General features: G+C 47.5%; 1 protein-coding gene, 1 long non-coding RNA gene and 1 pseudogene across 7 annotated transcripts in view; 2 read left to right on the forward strand and 1 right to left on the reverse strand.

Annotated features, from left to right (window-relative positions):
* The window catches only part of LOC309847451 (glutathione S-transferase theta-2B-like), a 151873-nt gene extending 132346 nt beyond the window's left edge, over positions 1-19527 (forward strand). Inside the window, exons 2-9 of one of the 5 annotated variants that reach the window (XM_082697730.1) lie at positions 4070-4222; positions 6887-6971; positions 7203-7290; positions 7553-7727; positions 16825-16912; positions 17863-18013; positions 18100-18273; positions 18600-19527. In XM_082697730.1, the coding sequence (XP_082553856.1) occupies positions 4132-4222; positions 6887-6971; positions 7203-7290; positions 7553-7727; positions 16825-16912; positions 17863-18013; positions 18100-18273; positions 18600-18809 (1062 nt within the window). In that variant the 5' untranslated portion in view covers positions 4070-4131 and the 3' untranslated portion in view covers positions 18810-19527. Of the gene's footprint in view, positions 1-4069; positions 4223-6886; positions 6972-7202; positions 7425-7552; positions 7728-16824; positions 16913-17862; positions 18014-18099; positions 18274-18599 lie in introns of all 5 variants that reach the window. The other 4 variants (XM_082697732.1, XM_082697731.1, XM_082697733.1 and 1 more) reach the window with 4 other exon arrangements.
* LOC309847479 lies at positions 9782-15281 on the forward strand. The gene is made up of 2 exons (XR_014302446.1): positions 9782-12107; positions 13162-15281. It is a non-coding gene; the product is annotated as an uncharacterized lncRNA (long non-coding RNA).
* Positions 19528-19546: 19 nt separating the features above from the next.
* LOC309847450 (hsc70-interacting protein pseudogene) lies at positions 19547-24236 on the reverse strand (annotated as a pseudogene). The gene has a single exon. The product of its transcript is annotated as a hsc70-interacting protein pseudogene (transcript).
* Positions 24237-26770: the final 2534 nt, after the last annotated feature.

Raw genomic sequence — 26770 nt, forward strand, 5'->3', positions numbered from 1 at the left:
TTGCTGATATGGGGCTCCTAACATACGTGACTCCATTTTAGGCCTGTGGTTTTCTTTCTAACCATCCAGATCTCTTGTAGAATTGATACAAAATGTTATACACTTTATTTTCATAAATGCCAGAAGGGTCACCCCAGTCAGGGAAAACTGGGAGGAAAAAGGATTACAGGGCACAACTTTCTTGCTTTTTGCTGGTGGATGGGTTAACATTTAAATTTAAATTCTTTTGAGCACTGAAAAAAAAAATAGTAAGTCTCCATAGCTGATGATTTTTGCCTCTTGGACCCACTGGAAAAAGAATAATGTAGACGACAATGTCAGTCTCCACCTGGAGATACATGTTTGGAGCTTGCTTTCTTTCTTTACTTACTTATTTTTAAAGATTTTAGTTATATGGCAGAGGTAGAGAGAGAGCACACAAGCAGGGGGAGTGAGAGAGGGAGAAGCAGGCTCCCCACTGAGCTGGGAGCCCAATGCAGGGCTCAATCCCAGGACCCTGGGATCATGACCTAAGCCAAAGGCAAACGCTTAACCGACTGTGCCACCCAGGCACCCCATGTTTGGAGCTTTAAAAATGTGTTTGGTTTGGGGCGCCTGGGTGGCTCAGTCATTAAAAAGGTGTTTGGTTTGCTCAAAGCTCTTGTAAAATCAGGTGTATAGGATCCCTTGAGGCTGGCCACCTTTCCATCTTGGTGCACATATATTTTGGCAAGGTGGGCAGTTAATTCAGACTCAATGTTGGACAAAGTAAAAAGGGCTCAGGGAAACCTTAGTTGCCATTTGGATTCAGAATCTACCCTGCGGTCTGGCCAAACAACATCTTGAAGGAAAGCCACCAGATTTTTTGGAATCCTGATTTACAGATCCAATCTTAACTGCCCAGGGTTGACTCCAGGCTGAAATCTGATACTGCCAGCTGTGGCCTGATGCAGCCCAAGCAGAAGGTGTGCCCAGCTTATGCAACCAAACCACTGTGAATTTGTTCATCGGCCCAAAATGCAAGAGGCCAAAAACTGACATTGAGCATTTGCATTGAAGAAAGATGGGCCTTTCATTGGTATGGCATCACCTACCATTGGGAACCCACACTAAAAGTCCCAAACTCCCTGATGGCTTGTAAGTGTGGGTTCTTAAGGGGGGTGGGAATCAAGAGTAAGAGGGTCAGGGTTGCAGCTTCTTTAGACATTGGGTAAATTTTAAGACCGATGACCTGGCACTGGTTTGGGTCAGTGACACATTTTAGCAATGTGTGTCAGAGATGCTGTCTTTGTTAATAAAGGCTATCTATCTTATCCCCTACACTGCATTTTATCTTTTTTCTTTATTTATTTTTAAAAATTTATTTATTTTTCTGAGAGGGAGGGAGAGAGACAGAACACAAGCCAGGGGAGGGGCGGGTGGTGGGTAGGGAAGTAGGAGAGAGAGAAGCAGATTCCCTGCTGAGCAGGGAGCCCAGCAAGGGGCTTGATCCCAGGACCCCAGGATCATGACCTGAGCTGAAGGCTGACACTTAACTGACTGTGTCACCCAGGCACCCCTAGAAAAGGAAAGATTTTTAAAGGTGGAAAAAAAAAAAAAGGTGGAAAGGAAGTGGGAAAAGGAAATTATGCCAGAAACTCATTGCTTCCTGCAAAGTCACTTTCTAAAGAGGATAGAATGGGTTCATTGGGTAGATCTTATTAGGGCTGACAGTGAAGTTTACTGTTGATTGGTTAATAGTTACATTCCTGGTGGGGGGGAGCATCAAAGTAGCAGATAGGTTAGATATTAAGTCTTGGTTTGCTAACATGAGGTTTAGCCAAGTGATTCCAGTTTGGGTCTGCTGTCTCCTCTCTAACAGTTGTGGAACATTGTGATTGCTGGCTGTGCTGACTTGGGTCCCATCCCTGGGCCTGCACAGTTTATTTTCTATTTGGACCATGTGCTGTTCTGCAGTGTATTTCATATACAGAGACTCATTGCGTTTGTGGCATGTGAATCCCCAAAAGCTGGGAGCCAGGAGAAGGTACATCTCAGGGACTGTGATCCCTCTGCCCAGATGGGACTCCTAATCCCGTTCTCTGGGATATCTCACTGCTATTGTGGGAAACATAGACAGAAGAAAAATTATTAAATTTCCTTACCCACTGACAAGCCCTTAAAACAGGCAGAGTGACATTCCTCTAGGGACTCAACTACCCCCACCTTAAGGCTTTGCTTAAATCAAAGGGCAATCCTAATCTGACCGACCCCTACCTACCCCCAAGCAGGATCCTGTAAGTCTACTTTAACAATTCCTTTGGAGGGGTGCCTGGGTGGTTCAGTGGGTTAAAGCCTCTGCCTTGGCCTCAGGTCATGATCCCAGCGACCTGGGATCAGAACTGCATGGGATTGAGACCCACATCAGGCTCTGCTCAGCAGGGAGCCTGCTTTCCCCTCTCTCTCTGCCTGCCTCTCAGTCTACTTGTGATCTGTATGTCAAATAAATAAATAAAATCTTTAAAAACAAAAACAATTCCTTTGGAAACTTTATCTCCAAGATAGTGTTGACCATCATTCCCAAGCATATGGCTCACTGATAGATATCTAAAGGGTCTCATGAAAATGTTTTATTACTGGTAATGAATAACCTTTTTCCCAACAGTAGCTAGCCCATCAAGGTCCTGGAAACCTAGCTTCCAAAATTCCTTAGAGATTTATACCATCCCCCAACTCCCTCCCAACTTGCAAGCATATAATGGACCACTCCTCACAGCCCCGGGGCAGCAGCTCTTTCTGCCCATGGGTCCTGTCCCTGTGCTTTAATAAACCACCATTTTGCACCAAAGATGTCTCAAGAATTCTTTCTTAGTCATTGGCTCTGGACCTCACCCTACTGAACCGCTCTTATATTCTAAGACTTCATAACTATGGCCTGCTGGCCTTCTGGATGAGCAGTGGTTTGCAGCAATATGCCAATCTTCTGATCTCCATCTGATGAAGTTCTAGAATCTAGGTGAGTTTCGATGGGGTGAGGTCTGGTGCCAATGGCTAAGAAAGAATTCTTAAGATGTCTCTGGTGCAAAAAGGTGGTTTATTAAAGCATGGGGGCAGGACCCGTGGGCAGGCAGAAATGCTGCCCCACTATCCTGAGGAGTGGCTGATTATTTACACAGGAGTTGGGTAGGTGAGGACAAAGGGGTTGTTCAGAAGGGCTATCAAAGAAGACTGTTAGGATATTGGAGGCCTGGATATTGTCAAGCCAAGGCTATTTTCCCCTCAAATGAGGCACTAACATGAAGACAATTGGGAGTTTCCTGGGGGAATGTCACATTCCTCCTATCAAACATCCTTGTTTGTGAGATTTAGGTTTAGAAGAAACTTAACTTTATTTACATTTCCTTCTGCCTCAGCCTCCTTCAGTTTTTTTATGGAGGGGAGGGCGACATTAAGGCTTGAGGAACTGAGTTATTTGTCTCTGGAAATTGGGCTATTGATAAGATAGCTTCTTTGTTGTAAATCACTAGGACATTTGTAGATGGAGGGAGACTCCTGTCTTGCGGGATTGTGATCTCTGCAAGTTAACTATTTGTTTTTCTTTTAGGGTAGCCAGGGTGCCTGAGTAATGTGATACGTATTACCGAGGGGAGGAGGTGGAGAGGGGGTGGAAGGTGCCAATTTTTGCTTTGTCCTCAGCCAGCCTCCTGCTCCCTCATCACATCCCTGCCATTTTACCTGGTACATACACCGTAGGAAGGCAGATGTTCTCATTAAAAGATTAATATTTTCCAGGCTCCTCACTGGTTAAATAATCTGGACAAAAGGGATGGGAGGTTATGTAAACCTGTCTGAAATTGTCAAAACTTCAGGATTTTTGTCCTGATCATTTACTGAATATGATGTATCTTTCTGGTTAAGTCGTACAAAAATGTTCTTCTGTGAAAATGCTTTTGTCCCTTTTGCAAACAGCTTTTGTAGATACGGGTCTGGATGAGGATAGGAGATGTAAAGTTTTGATTAGTAAATGGGACACCACAGTTTTTTGCTTTTTGCTTTTTGGTTTTTTTTTTTTTTTTTTTTTTTTAAGATTTTACTTATTTATTTGAGAGAGAGAGAGCACAAGCCTGGGGAGTCCTATGCAGAATCTGATCCCAGGACCTGAGCCAAAGGCAGATGCTTAACCGACTGAGCCACCCAGCACCCAGGACACCAGTTTTACAACAAGGGAAAACATCAAAACCCAGGCACCTGATGAGGTGTGAGGGTGAGTTAGGGAAAGGGAGGGGGGCATTGATGATCCTTATTACTGGAAGCTTTCTTGTTTTCCTGAAGGAAAACTTGCCAAGCTGCTGTGAGTCCTTTAAATTCAGGTGGGAAGCCTATCATCTTACCTGGCAAGTGATGACTATGCAAGATGGGGGTGACCCAAGTTCTTGCACCTTCCACACAGAACACCTCCAGTTGTGGCCAGCACGTGGGGGGTGGACTAGTGTCAGGGATTATGAACTGAGCCAAAGGCACACGCTTAACCATCTGAGCCACTCAGGTGCCCCAACTCAGGTTTTTTGTACTGTGCCTCCAGCACAAGCTGGAGAGAAAAAAAAGAAGCCTAGCTGTGCATGGATCAGATTCGTCAGTGACCTCCAGGACAGAGGCTTAGTTGTGCCTTACTGAGAGGGAGTGTCCTAATTTTAGAGGTCATTGCAATCTGAGGACTCCTCCAAATCATCAAGTTCAGGTTCATCTTTTTTTAATTTTTTAAAAATTTTAAAAAGATTTTATTTATTTTTAGAGAGACAGAGAGACCACAAGTAGGCAGAGCAGCAGGCAGAGAGAGAGGAGAGCGAGAAGCAGACTCCTAGTGAGTGAGAAGCCTGATGCGGGACTCGATCCCAGGACCCTGAGATCATGACCTGAGCTGAAGGCAGTCGCCTAACCTATTGAGCCGCCCAGGCACCCGGTTCATCTTTTTTTTAATCTTTATTTTACTTAATTGTAATTTAATTTTATTTGTTTTCATTTTATTTTTAAACTTAATTTTTTAAATTTTTTATTTTTTAAAAGATTTTATTTATTCATTTGACAGAGAGAGACACAGCGAGAGAGGGAACACAAGCAGGGGGAGAGGCAGGCAGAGGGAGAAGCAGGCTTCCCACTGAGTAAGGAACATCATGTGGGGCTCCATCCCAGGACCCTGGGATCATGACCTGAGCCGAAGGCTGATGCCTAAGAACTGAGCCACCCAGGCGCCCCTCAGGTTCATCTTTTGCTTGACATTTCTTTCCTTAATGACTCTCTCTAGTCATGTATTATAGTGACAACAGGAAGAAGAAACCAGGCCACAGGTCTTGAACACTTTGCTTGGAAATCTCAAGTAAATATCCAAAGTCATGGTTTACAAACTGCTTTCCACACACCTGCAAGCCATAATTTAATCAAGTTTTTGCCACTGTGCCACTCAGCCTCCAGGAACTCCTTGCTGACTGTCAGAATTCTTTTCCTTAGAAGGAACAGAAACTCAGCGCCAACTGATCTAGGCGAAAGGAGGGGAAAGGTAGAGCTGGCCCACAGGGGAACTGGGATCAGAAGCTGCCTTTCTCCCTATCTTTCCCTTTCTGTGACTAAGCTGCTTTTCCTTAGGCCAGCCCACCTAGTGAGTTTACAGTTGTGACCAACCCACTGGTGGGCCGAGGTCATGGATGTAGGGAAGACATTAGGGTTCAGAGCCTACTGCCAAGAAAGAATTCTTGAGATATATTTGGTGCAAAAAAGTGGTTTTATTAAAGCACTGGGACAGGACCTGTGGGCAGAAGGAGGTGCACCGGGGTCATGAGGAGTGGCCCATTATAGACTTTCAAGTTGGGAGGGGGTTAGGAAGAACATTAAGTCTCTAAGGAATTTTGGAAGCAAGGTTTCCAGGACCCTGAGAAGGGCTGGCTATTGTTGGGAAAAAGTTAAGTATTAGTCACGAGACCCTTCATATGAGTATCTGTGGGCCATATGCTTGGGGATGACTGTCAACATGTACCATGGGGGGTTTACGGATAAAGGAAGTTTCCAAAATAATTTTTGTATGTTAAAGTAGGCTTCCAGGATCATGGAGGTGGGGCTGAGGTTGCCTTTTGCCCTTAGCAAGTATTAACATCGAGGCAGTTGAGTTCCTAGAGGAATGCCACTCTGTTTGTTTCAAGGACTTGTCAATGGGTGGAGGTAGTAAGGAAATTTAATAATTTTTCTTCTGCCTTTGTTTCCCACATCATTCATGATGACCCCTTTACCTCCACTCTCCTGAATTCCAACTTCAAGTATCCCAGAGAAGCCTCCTGGTCCACCTGCTTGTGTCCCGGGTCAGAGGGATGAGTGGGTGGCTCAGTGGGTTAAGCCGCTGCCTTCTGCTCTGGTCGTGATCTCAGGGTCCTGGGATGGAGTCCCACATCGGGGAGCCTGCTTCCTCCTCTCTCTCTCTCTCTGCCTGCCTCTCTGCCTACTTGTGATCTCTGTCAAATAAATAAATAAAATCTTAAAAAAAAAAAAAAAAAAAAAAAGACTGGGCTAGAGCTGGAGCTAGAGCTAGAGCTGGATGGCGGGCCCTAGACCCTCCAGGGTAGGGTGAGGAGTGAGAAGAAGAAAGGGAAAAGGGATGTTTTGGCTTTTGGCTGCTGTCTCCTTGACCTGGGATCTGGGCATTTTCCCTTCTGCTCTGTTGGTGGGCAACTCTGACTGTAGAAAGAGCCTTGCAGCCTAGGTTCTCACCAACCTGCGACACACCCGAAAATATGCTTATCCCGCTCGGTGACCTCTAAAATGCCTTCCATGACAGCCGCGCGGAGTATCCCAGTCATCCATCTACGCCTTTCGCCAAGCGGCAGCGTCCGGGGACAAAACTCTGAAAGAACACCCCGATGTCCGTGGGTTTTGGGGTCTCCAGGTCGGGAGCCCGGTCTTTATCCAAGTCAACGTGAAGCCTGGGACCCGCCAGCATCTCCGGCACAGGCGGCGGGAAAAGCAGGTAGGTATGTACCAGCTTGCCCAAAGGCTTCATCATCCGCGCCCCATGTCCCCCGGGAGCCCCATCCTGAGGCCCTTCCTCCCGTATCTCCCTCTCCGCGGTGCGTCCTCCTCCCACCCCACCGCCCCTTCCTTCCCGCGCTCGCTCCCCTCCTTGCAGCTGCCAGCTCCGCGGTGCGCCCCCTCCTCCCCGCCCTTCCTGCGCTTTCCTCCCCGCGCTCTCTCTCTCTTGGCAGGGCGGCCTCCTCCCACCCTGCAGCGCCTTCCTTGCGGTCTGCCCCTTCCCACCAGCGCGCGCCTCCTCGCCGTGCACCGGGAGCTGCGGTGAGAGATGCGGGCGAGCAAGGAGGTCCCCCAGCCCCGCAATATTAGCAGCTCTGCGTACACGGATCTCTTGCACAACGCCTGGGATCGGGGCGCTGCAGGCGCGGCCCGGAAGGACCAAGTCCAGAGCCTCGGCACGGTCCCCGCTGGGGTCAGGTTGGGGGGAGGGCGGGGCTGGATAGGTAATTTTGTGCGAGGTGTGCTCTCGCCCAAAGGTGGAGGCCCCAGGGGGGCGGGGCCTGAGACCCTATATCTCTCCCAGCGCCCCAGTCCTGCCACCGTTGCTATCCTGGATTTTTGTCCGTGCCATCCTGCTGCCACCGCGATGGGCCTGGAGCTCTACCTGGACCTGCTGTCCCAACCCTGCCGTGCCGTCTACATTTTCGCCAAGAAGAACGGCATCCCCTTCAAGCTGTGTACCACGGAGATATTCAAAGGTGGGCCCAGGCCGGCTCTTGCGGGGTCCATAGTCCTTGGGCCCTGCAGTTTCCTCTTCTTCCAAACAATTCCCGTAGTCCCAGGATGAGGAGAAAAAAGGCAAAAGAAATGTAGATAAAAATTATATTTCTGGGGTGCCTGGGTGACTCAGTGGCTTAAATCCTCTGCCTTCGGCTCAGCTCATGATCCCAGGGTCCTGGGATGGAGCCCCGCATCTGTCTTTCTGCTCAGCAGGGACCCTGCTTCCCCCTCTTTCTCTGCCTGCCTCTCTGCCTACTTGTGATCTCTGTCTGTCAAATTAAAAAGAAAAAAAAAAATCTTAAAAACAATTATATTTCCATGCAACTTGTAGCCCATTGACAAGTGCTTCGGACAGGCAGAGTATGACAGGCTTCCAAGAACTCACACTTTCCTTTTTGTTTGTTTGTTTCATCTTTTTAAAAGATGTATATATTTATTTTACAGAGAGAGTGTGTGTAGGCTGGAGGGGTGGAGGGAGAGGGAGAGAGATTCTCAGGCAGACTCCACACTCAACATAGAACCCAGGCAGGGCTCCATCCATGACCCTGAGGTCAAGACTTGGACCCAATCCAAGAGTCAGGTGCTGGACCAGCTGTGACACCTAGACACCCCTACACATGAGGTTTTTATTTTTATTTTTAAAAGATTTTATTTATTTATTTATTTGACAGAGTGAGAGAGCACAAGCAGGGGGACCAGTAGAGAGAGAGGAAGAAAAAGGCTCCCAACCAGAGAGCCTGATGTGGGGCTCGATCCCAGGATCCCAGGATCATGATCCAAGCCAAAGGCAGATGTTTAACCATCTGAGCCACCCAGGCACCCCCACCTACAAATGAGCTAACTTTTTTTTTTTTTTTAATGCTCAGTTAGCCACCCTATAGTACATCATTAGTTTCAAAGATTTTATTTATTTATTTGACAGACAGATCACAAGTAGGCAGAGAAGCAGTCAGAGAGAGAGGAAGGGAAGCAGGCTCCCCGCTGAGAAGAGAGCCCGATGTGGGGCTTGATCCCAGGACCCTGAGATCATGACCTGAGCTGAAGGCAGAGGCTTTAACCCACTGAGCCAACCAGGTGCCCCTACATCATTAGTTTCAGAAGTAGAGTTCAGTAATTCATCAGTTGCAAATAATACCCAGTGCTTATCACATCAGGTGTAGACCTTAATGTCCCTCACCTCCCTCCCCCTTCTCCTCCAGCAACTCTGTTTCTTTTCCATAGTTAAGAGTCTTTCATGGTTTGTCTCCCTCTCTGATTTCTTCCCCTTCAGTTTTTCCCTCTCTTTCCCTATGGTCCTCTGAGCTATTCCTTCTGTTCCACATATGAGTGAAACCATATGATAATTGTCTTTCTCTGCTTGACTTATTTCACTTAGCATAATCTCCTCCAGTCCCATCCATGTCAATGCAAATGGTGGGTATTCATCCTTTCTGATGGCTGAGTAATTAATATTCCATTGTATATAGGAACCACATCTTTTTTATCCTTTCATCTGTTATGTTGAAGGGCATCTTGGTTCCTTCCACAGTTTGGCTATTGTGGACATTGCTGCTATGAACATTGGGGTGCATGTGCCCCTTCTTTTCACTACATCTGTATCTTTGGGGTAAATACCCAGTAGTGCAATTGCTGGGTAGTAGGGTAGCTCTATTTTTAACTCTTTGAGGAACCTTCATACTGTTCTCCAGAGTGGCTGTTCCAGCTTGCATTCCCACCAACAATGTAAAAGGGGTCCCCTTTCTCCATGTCTTTGCCAACACTTGTTTCCTGCCTTGTTAATTTTTGTGATTCTTACTGGTATAAGGTGGTATCTCACTGTGGTTTTTTTTTTTTTTTTTAAGATTTTATTTATTTATTTGACAGGCAGAGATTACAAGTAGACAGAGAGACAGGCAGAGAGAGAGAGAGGAAGAAGCAGGCTCCCCGCTGAGCAGAGAGCCCGATGTGGTGCTTGATCCCAGGACTCTGGGATCATGACCTGAGCCGAAGGCAGAGGCTTTAACCCACTGAGCCACCCAGGCGCCCCTCTCACTGTGGTTTTGATTTGAGTTTCCCTGATGGCTAGTGATGTGGAACATTTTCCATGTGTCTGTTAGCCATTTGAATGTCTTTTTTGGAGAAGTGTCTGTTCATGTCTTCTGCCCATTTTTGACTGGATTTTTGTTTTTTGGGTGTTGAGTTTGAGAAGTTCTTTGTAGATCTTGGATACCAGCCCTTTATCTGTAATATCATTTGCAAATATCCTCCCACATTCTGTGCATTGTCTCTTAGTGTTGTTGACTATTTCCTTTGCTGTGCAGAAGCTTTTTATCTTGATAAAGACCCAAAAGTTCATATTGGCTTTTGTTTCCCTTGCCTTTGGAGGCGTGTCTTGAAAGAAGTTGCTGTGGCCGATGTCGAAGAGGTTACTGCCTATGTTCTCCTCTAGGATTTTGATGGAGTCCTGTCTCACATCGAGGTCTTTCATCCACTTAGAGTTTATCTTTGTGTACAGTGTAAGAGAATGGTTGAGTTTCATTCTTTTTATTTTTAAAAGAGGGGCACCTAGGTGGCTCAGTGGGTTAAGCATCTGCCTTTGGCTCAGGTCATGATCCTAGGGTGCTGGGATCAAGTCCCACATTGGGCTCCCTGCTCAGCAGGAAGCCTGCTTCCCCCTAAGCATACCACTTCCCCTTCTTGTGCTCTCTCTTTCTCTGACAAATAAATAAATAAAATCTTTTAAAAAAAACTTAAAAAAACTTTTTAAAAGATTTTATTTGTTTATTTGACAGAGAGATTGAGCTCACAAGTAGGCAGAGAGGCAGGCAGAGAGAGAGGGGGAAGCAGGCTCCCTACTGAGCAGAGAGCCTGATGCAGGGCTCCATCTCAGGACTCTGAGATCATGACCTGAGCCAAAGGCAGAGGCTTAACCCACTAGCCACCCAGACGCCATGAGTTTCATTCTTCTGTTTGTAGCTGTCCATTTTTCCCAGCACCATTTATTGAAGAGACTGTCTTTTTTCCCTTTGGATATTTTTTCCTGATTTGTCAAAGATTAGTTGACCATAATGAGTTGAAGGTCCATTTCTGGAGTCTCTCTTTAGTTCTCTATGTCTTAATGTTAGCACTTTGCTAGAGGTAAAAAGCAACCTTAGCTTGACAGAAGCCAGACCTTCAGAATTCTATACCATGTACTTTAACATATGAAAATCCTTTTGAAACTCCCTTTGTCTTTACCCTCTCCTAACTTAAAAGTATATAACCAATCACTCCTTCCAATTCCAGTGCAGCTCTGCCCACGGGTCCTGTCCCATGCTTTAATACAAATACCTTTTGCTCCCAAACCATCAAGAATGATTTCTTGACCATTTGCTCCCAGCCCACATCACATCATTTTGGACTTTGATCATGGGGCCTGAGTCTTCTCATCTGGACTCTGAGCCTCTGTGTGGACTTGGTGAATACTTACTTCCTGTCTTCTTTTACTTTCACTCCAGGAGCTTTTCACAGACTACGATCATAATTACTGGAACACTTTCATGTCAATTGCTCAGGCTGCAATCCTCTAGCCCATGGCTACTCTAAGGAGAGGAAAAAAGCTTGCCCTTTAGGTGGAAGCTAGTACCCTGGCCAAATGGCAAAATAAGATTCAGAAGCCTGATGCCCCTTCTTAACTTCTGTTCTTATTCAAAGCTGTCTTTCTTGGGCATGGGATAGCCACCTAAGTCACTAGCAGGGCTGCCAATCTTAAGACTCCTGTGTGAAGTTTACTCCTCATTGGTCCAAGGGTATCCCCTCACATCTCTGGTCTAGCCACTTTTTGCCGTGAAGCCCCCGCCCGGAGCCAGCTGAAACCAGTACCAGATTGAATTAAAACCCAGCTGGGGGTGGCATCTGACTTTAGCTCAGGTCATGATCTTAGGGTGCTCTGATCGATCCCTGTGTCCTGTGTCAGGCGCCATGCTCAATGGGGAGTCTGCTTCTCTCTCTGCCTTTCCCTCCCATTTGTGCTTGTGCATTCTCTCTCTCTCAAATAAAATCTTATTTTTTAAAAAGATTTTATTTCTTTATTTGACAGAGAGAAAGCGCAAGTAGGGGGAGCAGCAAGCAGAGGAAGGAGCAGACTCCCTGCTGATCAGGGAGCCGGATGTAGGACTTGATCCCAGGACATCATGACCTGAGCCAGAGGCAGACGCTTAATGACTGAGCCACCCATGCACCCTTCAGATAAAATCTTAAACAAACAAAAAACCTAACTGAGAACCATTTCCTAGGTAGGTTCGCTGTAAAGACTATATGTGCTGGAATGTCACCCGTGGTGGATTTCCATCTTCACCATTTTCTGTCCATGTCCCCTACTATTTAAATTACAAAATCAGGTAATTTCCCCTTGTGAAACTTTTCTAGTGTTTTCCATGGGTTAAAAAGGGTGAATTCTTCATAGCTCCGTATTTTGGTGTACCCATTTGTAGCCTAGGATGCAATGGGTGAAGGAGGGGCCGTTTGGGAGGGGAGATGCCGGCATCCCTCCTGTGGGGCTGGGCAGTGGTCATAGCCATTTCCTTTGAGGGATGCCTCCAGTCTCTTTGACACCAGGAACCTCTGACTTATCCTGCATGGAATAATCCCTGGGAGCATGTGTGGTGGTCCAGGTCGGGGGTGTTCCTTGGTAATAGACCTTCTCTCCTTTTTTAGGAGCATGGGATCTTCTTCATTTCCCAAGGTCTCTCCCTTGGAACACCTTTCAACCCCCTGGAAACTATTCAGATTGCATGATTTAGGAAAAAGAAGACTGATCTGTAAGACTGCATGGCCTCAGTACTCCCTAGAGACAAGGAAAAAAATGGCTCTTTTTTTTTTTTTAATAGATTTTATTTCTTTACTTGACAGAGAGAGAGAGCACAAACAGGGAGAGTGGCCAAGGGAGAGGGAAGCAGGCTCCCTGCTGAGCAGAGAGCCCAATGCGAGGTTCGATCCAGGACCCTGAGATCAAGCCCAATGCGGGGATTGATCCCAGGACCCTGAGATCATGATCTGAGCTGAAGGTAGACACTTAACCCATTGAGCCATCCAGGCGCCCTGGAAAAATGGCCCATTAACAAGATGTTAAACTTCAATATGACCTATCAGTTAGATCTCTTCTGCAGGGAACAGGGCAAGTAGGCGGAGGTACAGCATGGCCATAAGTTAGGACCCTGACCTAAGGATCTCTTGCAGAATGTGTTTGGCTGCTAACCAGGCTAACAAGCTGCCTCTGGATATATTGGACAATGGTAGTTGAAAGAGGCCTTGTCCTCCTCCTAATAAACCCAGATTGCTGGAGGAGACACAGTCCATTCTGAGGAAGGGGATGTTGACAGTCTCACTGGTCCTCCTTAATAGGCCCAGGTTATTCTTACTGTATGTGGGGCTTCTCTCTCCTTCATTTCCCAGGTTGATGGTTATGATGATTGGAGTGAATTGTCTCTGGTTAGTCTGCCTTGGATGGACTTGAAGGAAAAATCCCAAGCTGTTGCCCAAATGGAAACCCCTTTTGTTTCCGGAAAGTTCCCTGTCTTCTCTGGCCCAATATGGACTGCCTATCTTCAGTTGCTGGTGGAAGAAAAGCATGCATCTGCTCTTCCGTCTGAGCTGATGAGCTTTAGAACCACGGAATCCTGGGGTGCCTGGGGGCTCAGTTGGTTGAGCGACTGCCTTCGGTCAAGTAATGACCCTCAAATCCAGGGATCTAGTCCTGCATTGGGTTCCCTGCTCAGCAGGGGGTCTGCTTCTTCTTCTGACCTTCCCCCTCTCATGCTTACTCTCTTTCTCTCTCTCAAATAAATAAATAAATGATTAATTAATTTAAAAAAAAAAAAAAGAACTGGGAGTCCTTTCTCTGCCTTCTGGGCTTTTCTCTGCTTCCAGCCTTGCTGGCCACACCTCACCTCTTCCGCCATCCTCTCCCTCCCTCCTCCCTTCCTCCTGTTTCTTTTTTCTTTTTAATTTTTAAAATATTTTATTTGTTTATTTGACAGAGACACAGCAAGAGAAGGAACACAAGTAGGGGGAGGGGGAGAGGGAGAAGCAGGCTTCCTACCAAGCAGGGAGTCTGATGTGGGACTCGATCCTAGGATCCTGGGATCATGACCTGAGCAGAAGGCAGACACTTAAAGACTTGGCCACCGGGGCATCCCCCCTTCCTCCTGTTTCTGGCCACCTTGGGTGTGGCCTGCATGACTGGCTCCTGTGCCAGCCTGGTGCCTGGTTGTTTGTTTGTTTTAAGATTTATTTATTTATTTATTTGACAGAGAGAAAGAGATCACAAGTAGGCAGAGAGAGAGGGGGAAGCAGGCTCCCCGCTGAACAGAGAGTCCTACTCAGGGCTCAATCCCAGGACCATGGGACCATGACCTGGGCCGAAGGCAGAGACTTAACCCTGGTGAGGGTTAAGGGTGAGCCACCCAGGCGCCCCTAGTGGTGCCGGGTTCTTAATCCCAGCCTCAAGGCCAAGGAGTGAGGAGCACCTCCTTGGACTTATGCTGCCCACCTCATATTTCCCCACTGGTGTCCCAGGTAAAAATTGACAATGGGGAACAACTTGATTGGCTTCTAAGTAGATGCGGTGGTATTTACACTAATTTAAGTGTGTTGATTTCACTAAGATAGACATATCTTTAGACTTAGCAGCATTAAATGTACAACTTTTATTCTACCAAGGATTACTGAAGGTCAAAGAAGCTCCTCTTATCTCTTTTGCAATTGTCAGCAAAAAGATGGCTTGAAATGATGTTTGATTTGTTGGGCTTCAAGTTTTTAAGTTTTGAAGCTCTCTCATTTAGAGAGTGTTCAGAGTCTTTGGTAACCTGAAACTTTCGTGTCGTGCTTGGTTGATAAATTGGGCTGAATTCATTGGACATCTAAGCCTTTTCCAAATGAGATAAAATGCTAATGCACTGATTACTGAACACAGGTTTGTGCTTTTGGCTTCTCATTGCAAAGAAGCTAAAGATAACTTGGGTCTGTTGGTAAACAGGCTTTGTGCTTTATTGAAAGATTATATTATGGAGTCACAAGCTTTACTTTTACTTTCATTTTTTTATTTTTAAGATTTTATTTATTTGACAGAGAGAGAGCACAAGCAGGGAGAGAGGCAGAGAGAGAAGCAGACTCCCCACTGAGCAGGGAGCCCAATGTGGGGTTCCATCTCAGGACTGTAAGATCATGACCTGAACCAAAGGTAGGGCTTAACTGACAGCCACCCAGGTGCCCAATGAACTCATATATTATAATGAACTCATATCAGATCTTGAGCCATGCCCATTTTCAAGTCTTTGTCATTTATGGTTATTGTTCTAATACTCTTGCAAAACACGTTTCATCTTAAAGGAGATTCATTAAAAGGGCTGTTGACGGGACACCAGGGTAGCTCAATTGGTTGGGTGTCTGCCTTCAGCTTAGTCCCTGGATCGAGCCCCACAGGGAGCCTGCTTCTCCCTCTGCCCCTCATTCCACTTGTGCATTCCTTCTGTCTCTCTCTCTCAAATAAATAAAATCTAAAAAAAAAAAAAAAAGAAAGAAAGAAAGAAAAGAAAAGAGGGTTTTTGACAAACACAGGATCTTGATATCTTTAAAATAATAAAACTAAAATGGGTAAGAATTTCCAGAACTGGTGCACCTCGGCGGCTCAGTGGATTAAGCCTCTGTCTTCCGCTCAGGTCATGATCCCAGTTTCCTGGAATCGAGCCCTGCAGTGGGCTCCCTATTCAGCAGGAAGCCTGCTTCTCCCTCTCCCACTCCCCCTGCTTGTGTTCTCTGCCAAATAAATAAACTCTTAAAAAAATAATAAGATATACAGGAATATGACAAGTATTTCTTTGTGAATAAGTTGAAGCATTCAACTTTTCTCTACCTGAACCCTCTGAAGTCCAGAGGCTCTCAGTGATTGGGGATTCTGTCGGTTGAGGGTTGGACTCTCGGTTTTGTTTTGTTTTTCTTTTTAAGATTTTATTTATTTGATAGAGACACAGCGAGAGAAGGAACACAAGCAGGGGGAGTGGGAGAAGGAGAACAGGCCTCTGAGGAGCAAGCAGCCTGATGTGGGGCTCGATCCCAGGACCCTGGGATCATGACCTAAGCCGAAGGCAGACTCAAAGACTGAGCCACCCAGGCGCCTCTGGACTCTCGGTTTTGGCCCGGGTCATGAGATCCAAGCACAGTCTGATATTCTCTTTCCCTCTTACTCTGCTTTCTGCCCCTTGCGTACTCTCTTTCCCTCTAAAATAATCATTAAAAAAAATAATAAAAGGTATTTTATTAAAGCATGGACCTTAGGGAGAAAGAACTGCATTGGGGTGGAAGGTGCAACTAATCATGTATTTTGGAATTGGGGGTTGAGTAGAGAGATAAAGGGAGTCCCTGAAGGGATTTTGAGAAGACTAAACAGGATCCTGGAGTTGTGGCTATTGTCAGCTAAGGTTGTGTTTTGCCTCTAGCAAAGCATTAACATTAAGGCAGTTGTGAGTTCTTTGAGGAAAATCATGCTTTGCCTGTTTCAGATATTTATCAAAGGGCTGCAAGTTGTAAGGAAATTTAATTTTATCTACATTTCGTTTGCCTTTGATCTCCTCTGGTGTCTCACCAGAGATTGTCCTCTGCTGTGTGGCCTTGGACAGGTGGCTGGCCCTCTCTGAAGCTTAGTTTTCCCTTCTGAGAAGGAGGATAATATTACTTCTACTCTGTGGGACTGGATTCTCACAGTTCCTGCCTTGAAAGCCTGTAAGTAAGGTCCTAAAGCAGGAGCAGGCCACCCTGTGAGAATTTAGAGGTGGGGATTGCTAAGCCTTGCCTCTTTGCCCTTCTTTCGCCTGCTCACCCCAGGCCTGGCCCACTAAGTCCCTTTCACCTATCTGAAGCACCCTGGGAGGTGGCAGAGCAGGGAGCCCAACCCCATTCCTGGTTCCAAGGCCCGGCTGTGGCCCCACACAGCTCTCCCCACAGCCCCAGCTACTTCTTTGCCCAGCCTGGCCTTGGGGTTCCGGCTGGGGAAGGGAGAGGAAGGGCACAGCAGGTGTGGGTCTTGCTCTGAAGGCTTTTTTTTTACTTCTTTCTCCATAGGGCAGCTCCAGACCAAGGAGTTCTTCCAGATTAATATCCTGCGGAAGATACCCGTCCTCAAAGATGGTGACTTCATCTTGACTGAAAGGTGCTCTCCTTCTCTTCCTCCTCCTAAGCCCCTAGATCCCCTGGCCTCTGGCTGTCCCATTGTGTGCCCTCTTAGACCCTATGCCGCAGATGAGGGCAGAGGGAGTAGTGTGGTGAGAAGCTGACACCTGGGGTTGGGGGTGACCAGGATGCCCGGAAGCTGGTGCAAGATAGTGCTGTACCTCCCTTGTCCTCGGCCTCCTTTTCTGGACCCTAGGGCCTCCCCATCCCCTGATGGAGGGCAGTAGAAGAGAACGTGGGGGCATTTGTCCAGTTGGACAGAAAGCAAGTTCAGCACATGGAAGCTGAAAGGGCCTCTCCTGACTCCTCAGGCCACTCTCCAGAGTTGGCCAGGGCCTGAGGGAACAACTCACGGTGAAGGCCAGCCACCAGGCAGGCAGAGGGTAAGAGGTCAGGCAGCTACAGGCACAATGGCCGGAGGACCTGTCAGGGGTGACCCATGACAGATCTGAGAACAGGCTTTTCTTCCAGGTCCTCAACCCAACACTGGGACATGCAGGGGGCTTGATGCAAGACTCCAGAGGCCCAGAGAGCCTTTTCTGAGCTGTGTGACCTTGGAGAAGTCACTTAATTATTCTGAGGCTTAGCTTTCTCACGTGAAATCTCTACCTCATGGGGCCGTGGGTGGTGGCTGCTGTGGTATCACAGATATGGGCCTCTTAACCCACTGAGCCACCCAGGTGCCCGGTAGATATGGGCCTCTTAAAGGGCCAAGTGGATGGTGTGGCCCAGCGTCCATGCTGGAGACAATGAAGGAAGGAGACTAGGGAAGGTACAGTCAGGGGCAGTGCCCAGGAAGCTGTGGATGAGAGGGGAGATGTCAAGTACAGAGAAGCTCCAGCGCCCCACTGAGGGATGGGAGCAGCTGAGGAAAAAGGGCCATGAACCAGGATCCTCACAGCCACTGTTCCTGCTGGCCCTGATCTGTAGCTCCGCCATCTTGATTTACCTGAGCTCTAAGTACCAGACGGCAGACCACTGGTACCCCTCCGACCTTCAGGCCCGCGCTCGCGTCCACGAGTATCTGGGCTGGCATGCTGACTGCATCCGCGGCACCTTCGGTGTACCCTTGTGGACCCAGGTGAGGAGAGCCATCTAAGGGTTGTTGACTGTCAGGGACCCAGGAGGAGGCAGGGACATGGCCTGAGCCCACCCTTTGCCCGTCAGGTGATAGCACCACTCACTGGGGCCCACGTGCCGGAGGAGAAGGTGGAACGGAACAAGACGGCCATGGACCGGGCGCTGCAGCAGCTGGAGGACAAGTTCTTGGAGGACAAGGCCTTCCTCATGGGCCAGCAGATGTCGCTGGCTGACCTTATGGCCTTCGAGGAGCTGATGCAGGTGTGAGCTTGGGATCTGTGGGCAGCATCCCTCCTGTCGCTGCCCTCACTAGACAGAAGCTCTCAGGAAGGCCTAGAGACAGCTAGGAATTTGCCCAGAATCACAGAGCAAGGTTCTGTCCGAACTGATGCTTTCGCCCTGAACTTCTGCTTCCCTCCTGGGTGTGGTGTTTCATGCTGGTGCTCCTGGGCCCTGAGGCTGGCCATACTTCCCTGGGCCTCACATGGGAGTTCGCAGGGTAGGGGGAGGGTGCCCAACACCTGTGCTAGTGGTTCTGGTATTGGAGCCTCAGTATTGCTGTAACTTTCCCATCCTTGTTCCTGCAGCCTGTGGCTGTTGGCTATGACCTCTTTGAGGGAAGGCCGAAACTGGCAGCATGGAGTGAGCGAGTGGAGGCTTTCCTGGGTTCTGATCTGTTCCAAGAGACCCATGGTCCAATCCTGAACATCCTGGAGCAGGCGGTCAACAAAAAATTCCCGAAGCCTTCCCCAGAAGTCTATCCGAATATTCTGCTTCGTATTTCCAGGATTCCCTGAGGAGTCTGGAAGGGGGAACTGATGGTTGGAGGCCAGGAGATTAGGCATAAAGAGTCATTCTTAGTTTCTTACTAGTCCTTTTTCATCCCTCTGTTCTGTCTTACCTCAGTCTCTTGTTTCTGACTCCTGGAAGAACTCTACCACAGGTAGGATGCCTGATGTCCTGGGCAGTGCTGCTTCTCAGGTATAGCACATATAATCAACAGAAGACTAAAATCCACCATATAGAAAGAGCTCTAGAAATCCAATAGCATGAGGAAGAACAAATCAACTTAAAATCAGCAAATGTCATTGGTCTTTTAAGTATAATGAAGACTTGGGGAGACACCTGAGTGGCTCACTCAATTAAGTGTCTGCCTTTGGCTCAGGTCATGATCCCAGGGTCCTAGAATCGAGTCCCACATCAGGCTCCTTGCTTGGCAAGGAGCCTGCTTCTCCCTCTGCCTTCCACTCTCCCTGCTTGTGTGCTCTCTCTCCCTGACAAATAGATAAATAAAATCTTAAAAAAAATATATAGTGAAGACTTGGGCTTGGGTGGCTCAGTCGGTTAAGCATCTGACTATTGATTTTGGCCCAGATCATGATTTCAGGGTCTGAGATGGGAGTCCTGTGTCCAGCTCATACTCAGCACAGAGTCTGCTTATCCCTCTCCCTCTGTTCTCCCCCAACTTGCACAGTCTCTCTTTCTTTAAATAAATAAATAAATAAATAAATAAAATCTTAAAAAATATATAATGAAGACTCAGACAATTGAAGAAGAAACCAAGAATGATTGGTTCTTTTACATGGTCCTATTATATGTAGTAATAAAATTATGTCCCAGTAACCCTCATCATAGTTAATCCAAGTGACCTCATAGATAACAAGCCAATATATAACATTTTACCAGGGCAACAAAATGGTAAGAAATCCATTAGAATGGCAAGCACCTAAAGTATAAAGATGATGTTTCAATGGCTATGGTAATGGTTTTTGAAATCTGGGAAACAGAAGACTTAACAAGCACTCCTGTCTTCTAGTGTGGTTTCAGCATAAGAGAAAACAGGGGTTATAGGTTGTTGCAGAAGCCACCATGTGTATCCCCCAGATCTGTCTTTGTGAGAGAGCCGACACCAGTTACTTTAATGGAGAGAATTTAACATAAAGAATTGGTGGGGTGTCTGGGTGCCTCAGTTGGTTAAGTGTCCCATTCTTGGCTCTGGTCTCAATCTCAGGGGTCATGGGTTCAAACCCTGCATCGGGCTCCATGCTGGATGGGAGCCTCCTTAATAATAATAATAAACATAAACATTAAGAATTGGTCACTGGGCATTATAGAACTCCAGGCAGAGAAAACCCAGATGATCACAGGGACAGCCACTAGCTCTAGGGCTGCGGGGGACCAAGAGAGGAAATTGGAATTCTCAAAATGTAGATGCTGGGGGAGACACCTTGTGGAAATCAGACTTCTGAGAAGGGTGCTGCTGCCTCCAAACCCATGGGGCTGAGATCAGACCTTGGAGTTGGAGGGTACTGCCATCTCAGGGTGAATGAAAACACACATCCTAGTAGTGTTGGAAAATTGCAGACCGAGTTCAACTGCACTACAGAATTCCTGCCCCCCTGAGCGAAGACCCCTTGGTGTGGGAATGTAGACAGTGTCAGGAACCTTTGGCCTCCTCCAGCCGCCTCTCCAGTTCATGGTATTTGGTGTTTTTTTGTTTGTTTGTTTGTTGTTTTTTGTTTTTATGGCAAGGCTTAATGCTGTCTCTAATACCTCCAGTGTATGGCACCATCTAGATTGGAGAAGCCAGCAGCCAATAGTAGTCTTGTAGCCATTTCTGCCTGGGAATCAAAATGTCTCCATCTTGAATAGAAAAATAATGCTGAGGACAATGGGTTTCCCCACAGGAGAGTTTATGCCTAACCAAAACAGCACTCTTGTGGGAAGGTAAAAAATGTCAGCCTTGCCCCTGTCCCGAGCTATCTAGCGTAAGCACAGTACGTCTGAGTGAGGCATTTCAGCTACCTGGAAGAGAAAACTTTGGCCCAGGACTCTACTGACGTCTGGAATCCTAGTAAGAAGCACCGGGCTCAGCCCAGGTGTAGCCGCCCCCAACCAACTGTGATGACATCCTTGAGAGTGTTAGAAAGGGGACTTGAAACTGTGGGAGGCCACGGTAAGGCTTGAGACGAGGACCAAACCAGGCCCTGACTTGTGCCTCCTTTAAAGGCTGAATAGCCGAGCAAAAGGCTTAGGTCGATTAAGTAGAGTAGCACTGAGAAAGGGTCTGTGCTATATGTTGCGCGCTCGCCTATGTGACTTCTCACACGTTTGCTAGTCAGATAGGGACGATTTGGCTGGGGTGAGAAATTCTTGGCTGGGGGCGCCTGGGTGGCTCAGTGGTTTGGGCTGCTGCCTTCGGCTCGGGTCATGATCTCAGGGTCCTGGGATCGAGCCCCGCATCGGGCTCTCTGCTCCGCAAGAAGCCTGCTTCCCTCTCTCTCTCTCTCTCTGCCTGCCTCTCTGCCTACTTGTGATCTCTGTCTGTCAAATAAATAAATAAAATCTTTAAAAAAAAAAAAAAGAAATTCTTGGCTGGTCCTTGCTGTCCTTGCACGGGCTATAGACTACACCACTGTAAGAGTGTGCTGTGCTTACACAAACTATGTCTTGAGTGGCCTTGAAGTCAGTACAACTGGCGCTAGAAGGTCTGCTATTGGTGCTTGGGAAATAGATAATGGGAAAGCTTGAAGGATTTTCTTTGCATGTTGCAAACTCTTTAGTAATCAGCTAAAAATAGATACTTTTTTTTTTTTTTAGGGACTAACACACCTTTTAATATGTTTTTAAATATTTTTAGGGTTTAAAAAGTGTTTAAAGTTTGTAGTTCCTAGTAGGAAAACATTATCTGAATGAATACCCTAATGGCAAACCATTGTAGAATGTTTCAGCTGCATGGGGAGCAGAGGGGTAGGGATTCTCTTCACAGCACCCCAGCTCTCTTCATGAGAAGGTCGGAGGTACACTGGTTTGTATTATTGCTACATCCATTAGGTGATCGAAGTTGCTTTTCCTTCAGCAAGGGCTTTATTTGTCAGAAGGGCATTATGCTTGACCTCCAAATTTGGCTGACAATTTACTGATGAGATTCATAACCTTTGGGTTGCTCTGATATTTTGACATATTCGCTGGGTTCTGGGCCACATCCTGGAAGGCCACCATAACTTCTGGATCCTGCATGGCTGCAAGAACTTCCAGATCACTAAGAATTTCATTGAGCCCAGGCATTCCTGCCATCCCAGGCATCCCCCCCTGCCATTCCAGGCATCCCCCCAGGAAAGCCGCCTGGGAAAGAGCCATCCTGAGCTCCTGATTGTCGCCTGGCTTCTTCCTCCCTCTGGGCTCTCTCATGTTCTTCCCGAGCCTTCTTAACCCTTCCTATTCTTTCTTTGATCTCTCGCTCTTCACGTTTTCGCTCATATTTTCTCCGATGTTCAGCAATTTTCTGGTCCCTCAGTTGAACTTCCTTCAGCATTGCACTAGCATCTCCATCATAATCCAGTTTACAAGCAAGGGCAAGATCATGTGCTGCTTCTTCCCAATGGCCCAGAAGTCTATGTGCTTTCCCGCACCACTTATGAGGCTGAGCTGAATCAGGATTTATTTCAATAGCTCTGTCACAGTCTCAAATGGCAGCATTTGGCTTCTGTAATTTGATGAAGACACTGGCTCTCTTGGCATACAGAATGGCCAAGCAAGAATTTAGTTTGATGGCATCTGTGAACAAGTCAATGGCTTTCTGTGGTTCACCATCATTTAGGGCATCAATGGCAGCCACTTTTTCATCATTTGCCTGATCCATCACTTCCTTGGTTATCTCTGCATTTTCATCTCCCATTCCTTGAGGGGCATCGCTATCTGGTTCAATCACACCTTCATTTCTAGATCACTCTCCTCACTCTGTCTTTATGTTTTCCTCCGCCTTCTTACTATCTGGTTTTTCTTCCTTGATACTGTCTTCTGATTTAGTTTTATGAGTGGCAGGTGGTATTTTACCCCCCATGCTCTCCACCCACTCCCGCAGGAAACGCATTTCCTCCGTGTGCAGAACGCTCGGATCCTGCTTATACATTTTCACGAAAGCCCGAAGCTCGCTCACTTTGCGGGGGTCCATGGTCCAGAGGCAGTGGCAGGCGGCAGGCGTGGCTGAGGTTGCGACCCGATTCAAGGCGCGGGTACTAGCTCAGCGTGATCGTGTAGAAGGGCTAAAAATAGATACTTTTCTTACGATTGTTTCTGTTAGCTATATAATGCCTCACAGCCTTGAATAAAATTGGCACTATTGGACATCCTCCTTGGTGCTCCTCCTGCCCCCATCTCTTTGTCTCTTAATTTCTTTTCACCATCCTCTTACCCTCTCGACCCTGGTTGGTTTGTCGCACCAGCCACGACATGAAACAAAGCCCTGGTCTAGGTGGGAGGCGTCTGTCTTCAAGTCCATGCTGTGGACTAGCTCTAGCAGACGGTTTGACGTTTGGTATTCCCTGGAACTGGTTCCTCATCTTGGGGTTTGTTGCAGGGTTTCGGCTTTGATGTGTCAGGTTCCTGCATCTTCATTCTGGTGTGTCCTTCCAGGCAGTGGAAGAGTCAGCCTCTAGCTGACTCCCAAGCTGTGGGAACGAGGTGGCCTCTCATTAGCAGTGGTCACACTTAGGGTTACCATCCCTGCTCTCAGACCCACATGCTGGTCACAGTGTCCTGCCCCAGAAAGGACCTGGTGCTCTACCTGGACCTGCTGTCCCAGGCTGGCTGCCCCATCATATCTTCACCAGGCTTCTCCTCCAAGCCAGACTCTGTAGTACTGGTCCAGGGACCTGTTCCTCCCACGCCACATACCCCCTCCTAACCACCCCTCCCTCTCGGATGCCATAATGTTTGGGTTCCCTTCCATCTGTACCTGGCAGCCTCCCTTGCCCAGAGGGAAGGCATTTGCATCAGAATGTAGCCACCACCCCAAACCTCCAGCCTGTGAACCTTCGGCAGTGTCTCAGGCTACATGGGTTGTTAGAACAAAAATACCAGAGGGCCACCTGGGTGGCTCTGTCGGTCAAGCGTCTGTCTTTGGCTCTGGTCATGATCTCAGGGTCCTGAAATCAAATCCCATATCTGGCTCCCTGCTCAGAGGGGAGCCTGCTTCTCCTTCTCCCTCTGCTGCTCCCCCTGCTTGTGCTCTTTCTTCCTCTCTCTCACTCACTCTCTCTGTCTCAAATAATAAATAAAATCTTTAAAAAAAAAAAAACCCATTGAGAAACAAGATAGAGGATCATAAGGGAAGGGAGGGAAAAATGAAGCAAGACAAAGCCAGAGAGGGAGAGAAGCCATAAAAGTCCCTTATTCTCAGGAGATCAACTGAGGGTTACTGGAGGAGAGAGGAGTGGGAGGGATGGGTTGGCCGGGGGATGGACACTGGGGAGGGTAGGTGCTATGGTGAGCACTGTGAACTGTGAAAGACCGAGGAATCACAGACCTGTACCCCTGAAATAAATAATACATTCTATGTTAATTAAAAAAGATTCCAAACACAAAAATACCAGAGGCTGGGTGGCTTACCCTTAAACATCTTACCCTTACCAACATCTATTTCTCCCACTTCTGGAGGTCGTGAAGCACAAGATCACGGTGCCGGTAGATTCAGTGCCTGATGAGAGCTTGCTTCCTGGTTCATAATGACTGGTGGTGGGAGGGGCTTGGGAGTTCCCTGGAGTCTCTTTGTAAGGGTACTGTCCCATTCCCCATCGTTTTAGCGGTTAGGGTTTCACCATAGGGCTTCAGAGGACAAGGGAAGACAAAACTTTAGCCCAAAGCAGAGGCTCCCAAGCCTTGCCAGAGTGATGATTTGGGTAGCTGAGAGCACCTGCCTTGTGTGGAGGTGGGGGGATGATGGGGTTCTGGCCCTGGTCCAGAGGGAGAATCAGACTCCTTATGGAGCTGGGAGCCCCATGTAGGACTTGATCCTGGGACTCTGGAATCATGACCTGAGCCGAAGGCAGTCGCCCAACCAACTGAGCCACCCAGACACCCAATATTTTATTTAATTTTTTTTAAGTTAATTTATTTGACAGAGAAAGAGGGAGAGAGAGAGAGTGCACAAGCAGGGAGAGTGGGAGGCAGAGGGAGAGGGGGAGAAGCAGGCAGGGATCCTGATATGGGACTCGATCCCAGGACCCTCGGATCATGACCTGAGCTGAATGCAGACTTTTAACGACTGAGCCACCCAGGTGCCCAATAGAAATCTTTTTTTTTTTTTTTAAGACTTTATTTATTTATTTGACAGACAGAGATCACAAGTAGGCAGAGAGGCAAGCAGAGAGAGAGATGGGGAAGCAGGCTCCCGACTGAGCAGAGAGCCGGATGTGGGCCTTGGTCCCATGACCCTGAGATCGTGACTTGCACAGAAACCGAAAGTGGGATGCCCAACTGACTGAGCCACCCAGGCGCCCCTTATCATGCTTAACCTTAAAACTTACGTCTTTGCCGGCAATGACAAGGGAAACATTCTTTGTACTTAGGTTCTCTTCTGCAGGCGCTGTTCATGGTGAGGCACCGCACCATGCTTAGCCAGTTCACTCGCCTGCACTCCATAAACCAACAACTGTCTCTCCAAGAAAGGATGATCTGATTGAGAATGGCTCCAACGGACGTGACTTTGCAGGGAAAATAGTTAGCAGCTGCACAGGTTTGGAAATAGTGAAGGTCCCTAATGTCGTAACCAGCAATAAGCTGCCCTGCACCATCTGGTCATCTCTGACCACATTGTTTTGCTGAGTCTTGCTTCCAGTTAGGGATACAAGACAAGACACATGCACATCTGGAATCCGGACAGTCCATCTGCGTAAAATCACACAACAGTCTCGCATCAGCATTACACCCCCAGACTGAGGCACCCATGTGGTTGTTAGCAAGGAGAATTGTTTTCCTGATGAGCTACAAGTTGTGCCCGGGGACTCTCTTCAATGCAACCAACACCAAATGGGTTTCAAACTGACCAGGACAAAACTGGGACAGTTGCTTTGGATTTTCAATTCAATGAAGCCTGTTTTAAGGGTTTCAAACAGCGAAGTCACTGTCAAACAGGTTTCTAAAGCAAGTCTGCATGCCTGACTGGGCCATCAGAGGCACCACTGGCATTCTCTTGTGGAATCCCACGTTTGAAAAGAAAATAGCAGAGAGTGGGTGATGGGGGCTGGGAGACACTGGTGTCTGGGAGATACTAGTTACTGAGAAATATCTTGACACATGGCCATTTTATTAGAGAACATTTATTTATTTTAAAGATGGGGTAGGGGTGGGGGACATAAATGAGCAAGCAAGGGGAAGAGTGGAGGGTAACGAACAAGCAAACTCCGAGTTGAGCTAAGCATTGAGCCTGATGTGGGACTTGATCCATGGCCTGTGAGATCATGACTTGAGCTGAAATCAAGAGTCAGGTCCTTGAGGCACCTGGGTGGCTCAGTCTTTCAGCATCTGCCTTCAGCTCAGGTCATGATCCCAGGGTCCTGGGATCGAGCCCCGTTTCAGGAACCCTGTTCAGCGGGAAGCCTGCTTCTCCTTCTCCCACTCCACCTGCTTATATTCTCTCTCTCACTGTGTCTTCTCTGACAAATAAACAACTAAAATCTTAAAAAAGAAAAAAAAAAAGGAGTCAGACCCTTAACGGACTGAGCCACCCAAGTGTCCAGAGAACTTTTTTTTACTGGAAGAGTTGGGACAGCTGAGTCATGGAGCATAATTGCTGATGTGTCAGCTGCTCTGAGCACCTTGTGTATATGAGCTCCAGGAATCTCCCTGAACCAGGCACAGTGGCTCACAAAAGGCTTTACACTGGTACATTGCACAGCTGCCACCGCACCTGTGGACCATGACATGGCCACACATTCCGGCTAATGGACCAGTAATCTGTGACTATTACTGCCAGTGT

This window comes from Mustela nivalis (assembly GCF_964662115.1).
Source record: "Mustela nivalis genome assembly, chromosome: 14".
Lineage (NCBI taxonomy): Eukaryota > Metazoa > Chordata > Mammalia > Carnivora > Mustelidae > Mustela > Mustela nivalis.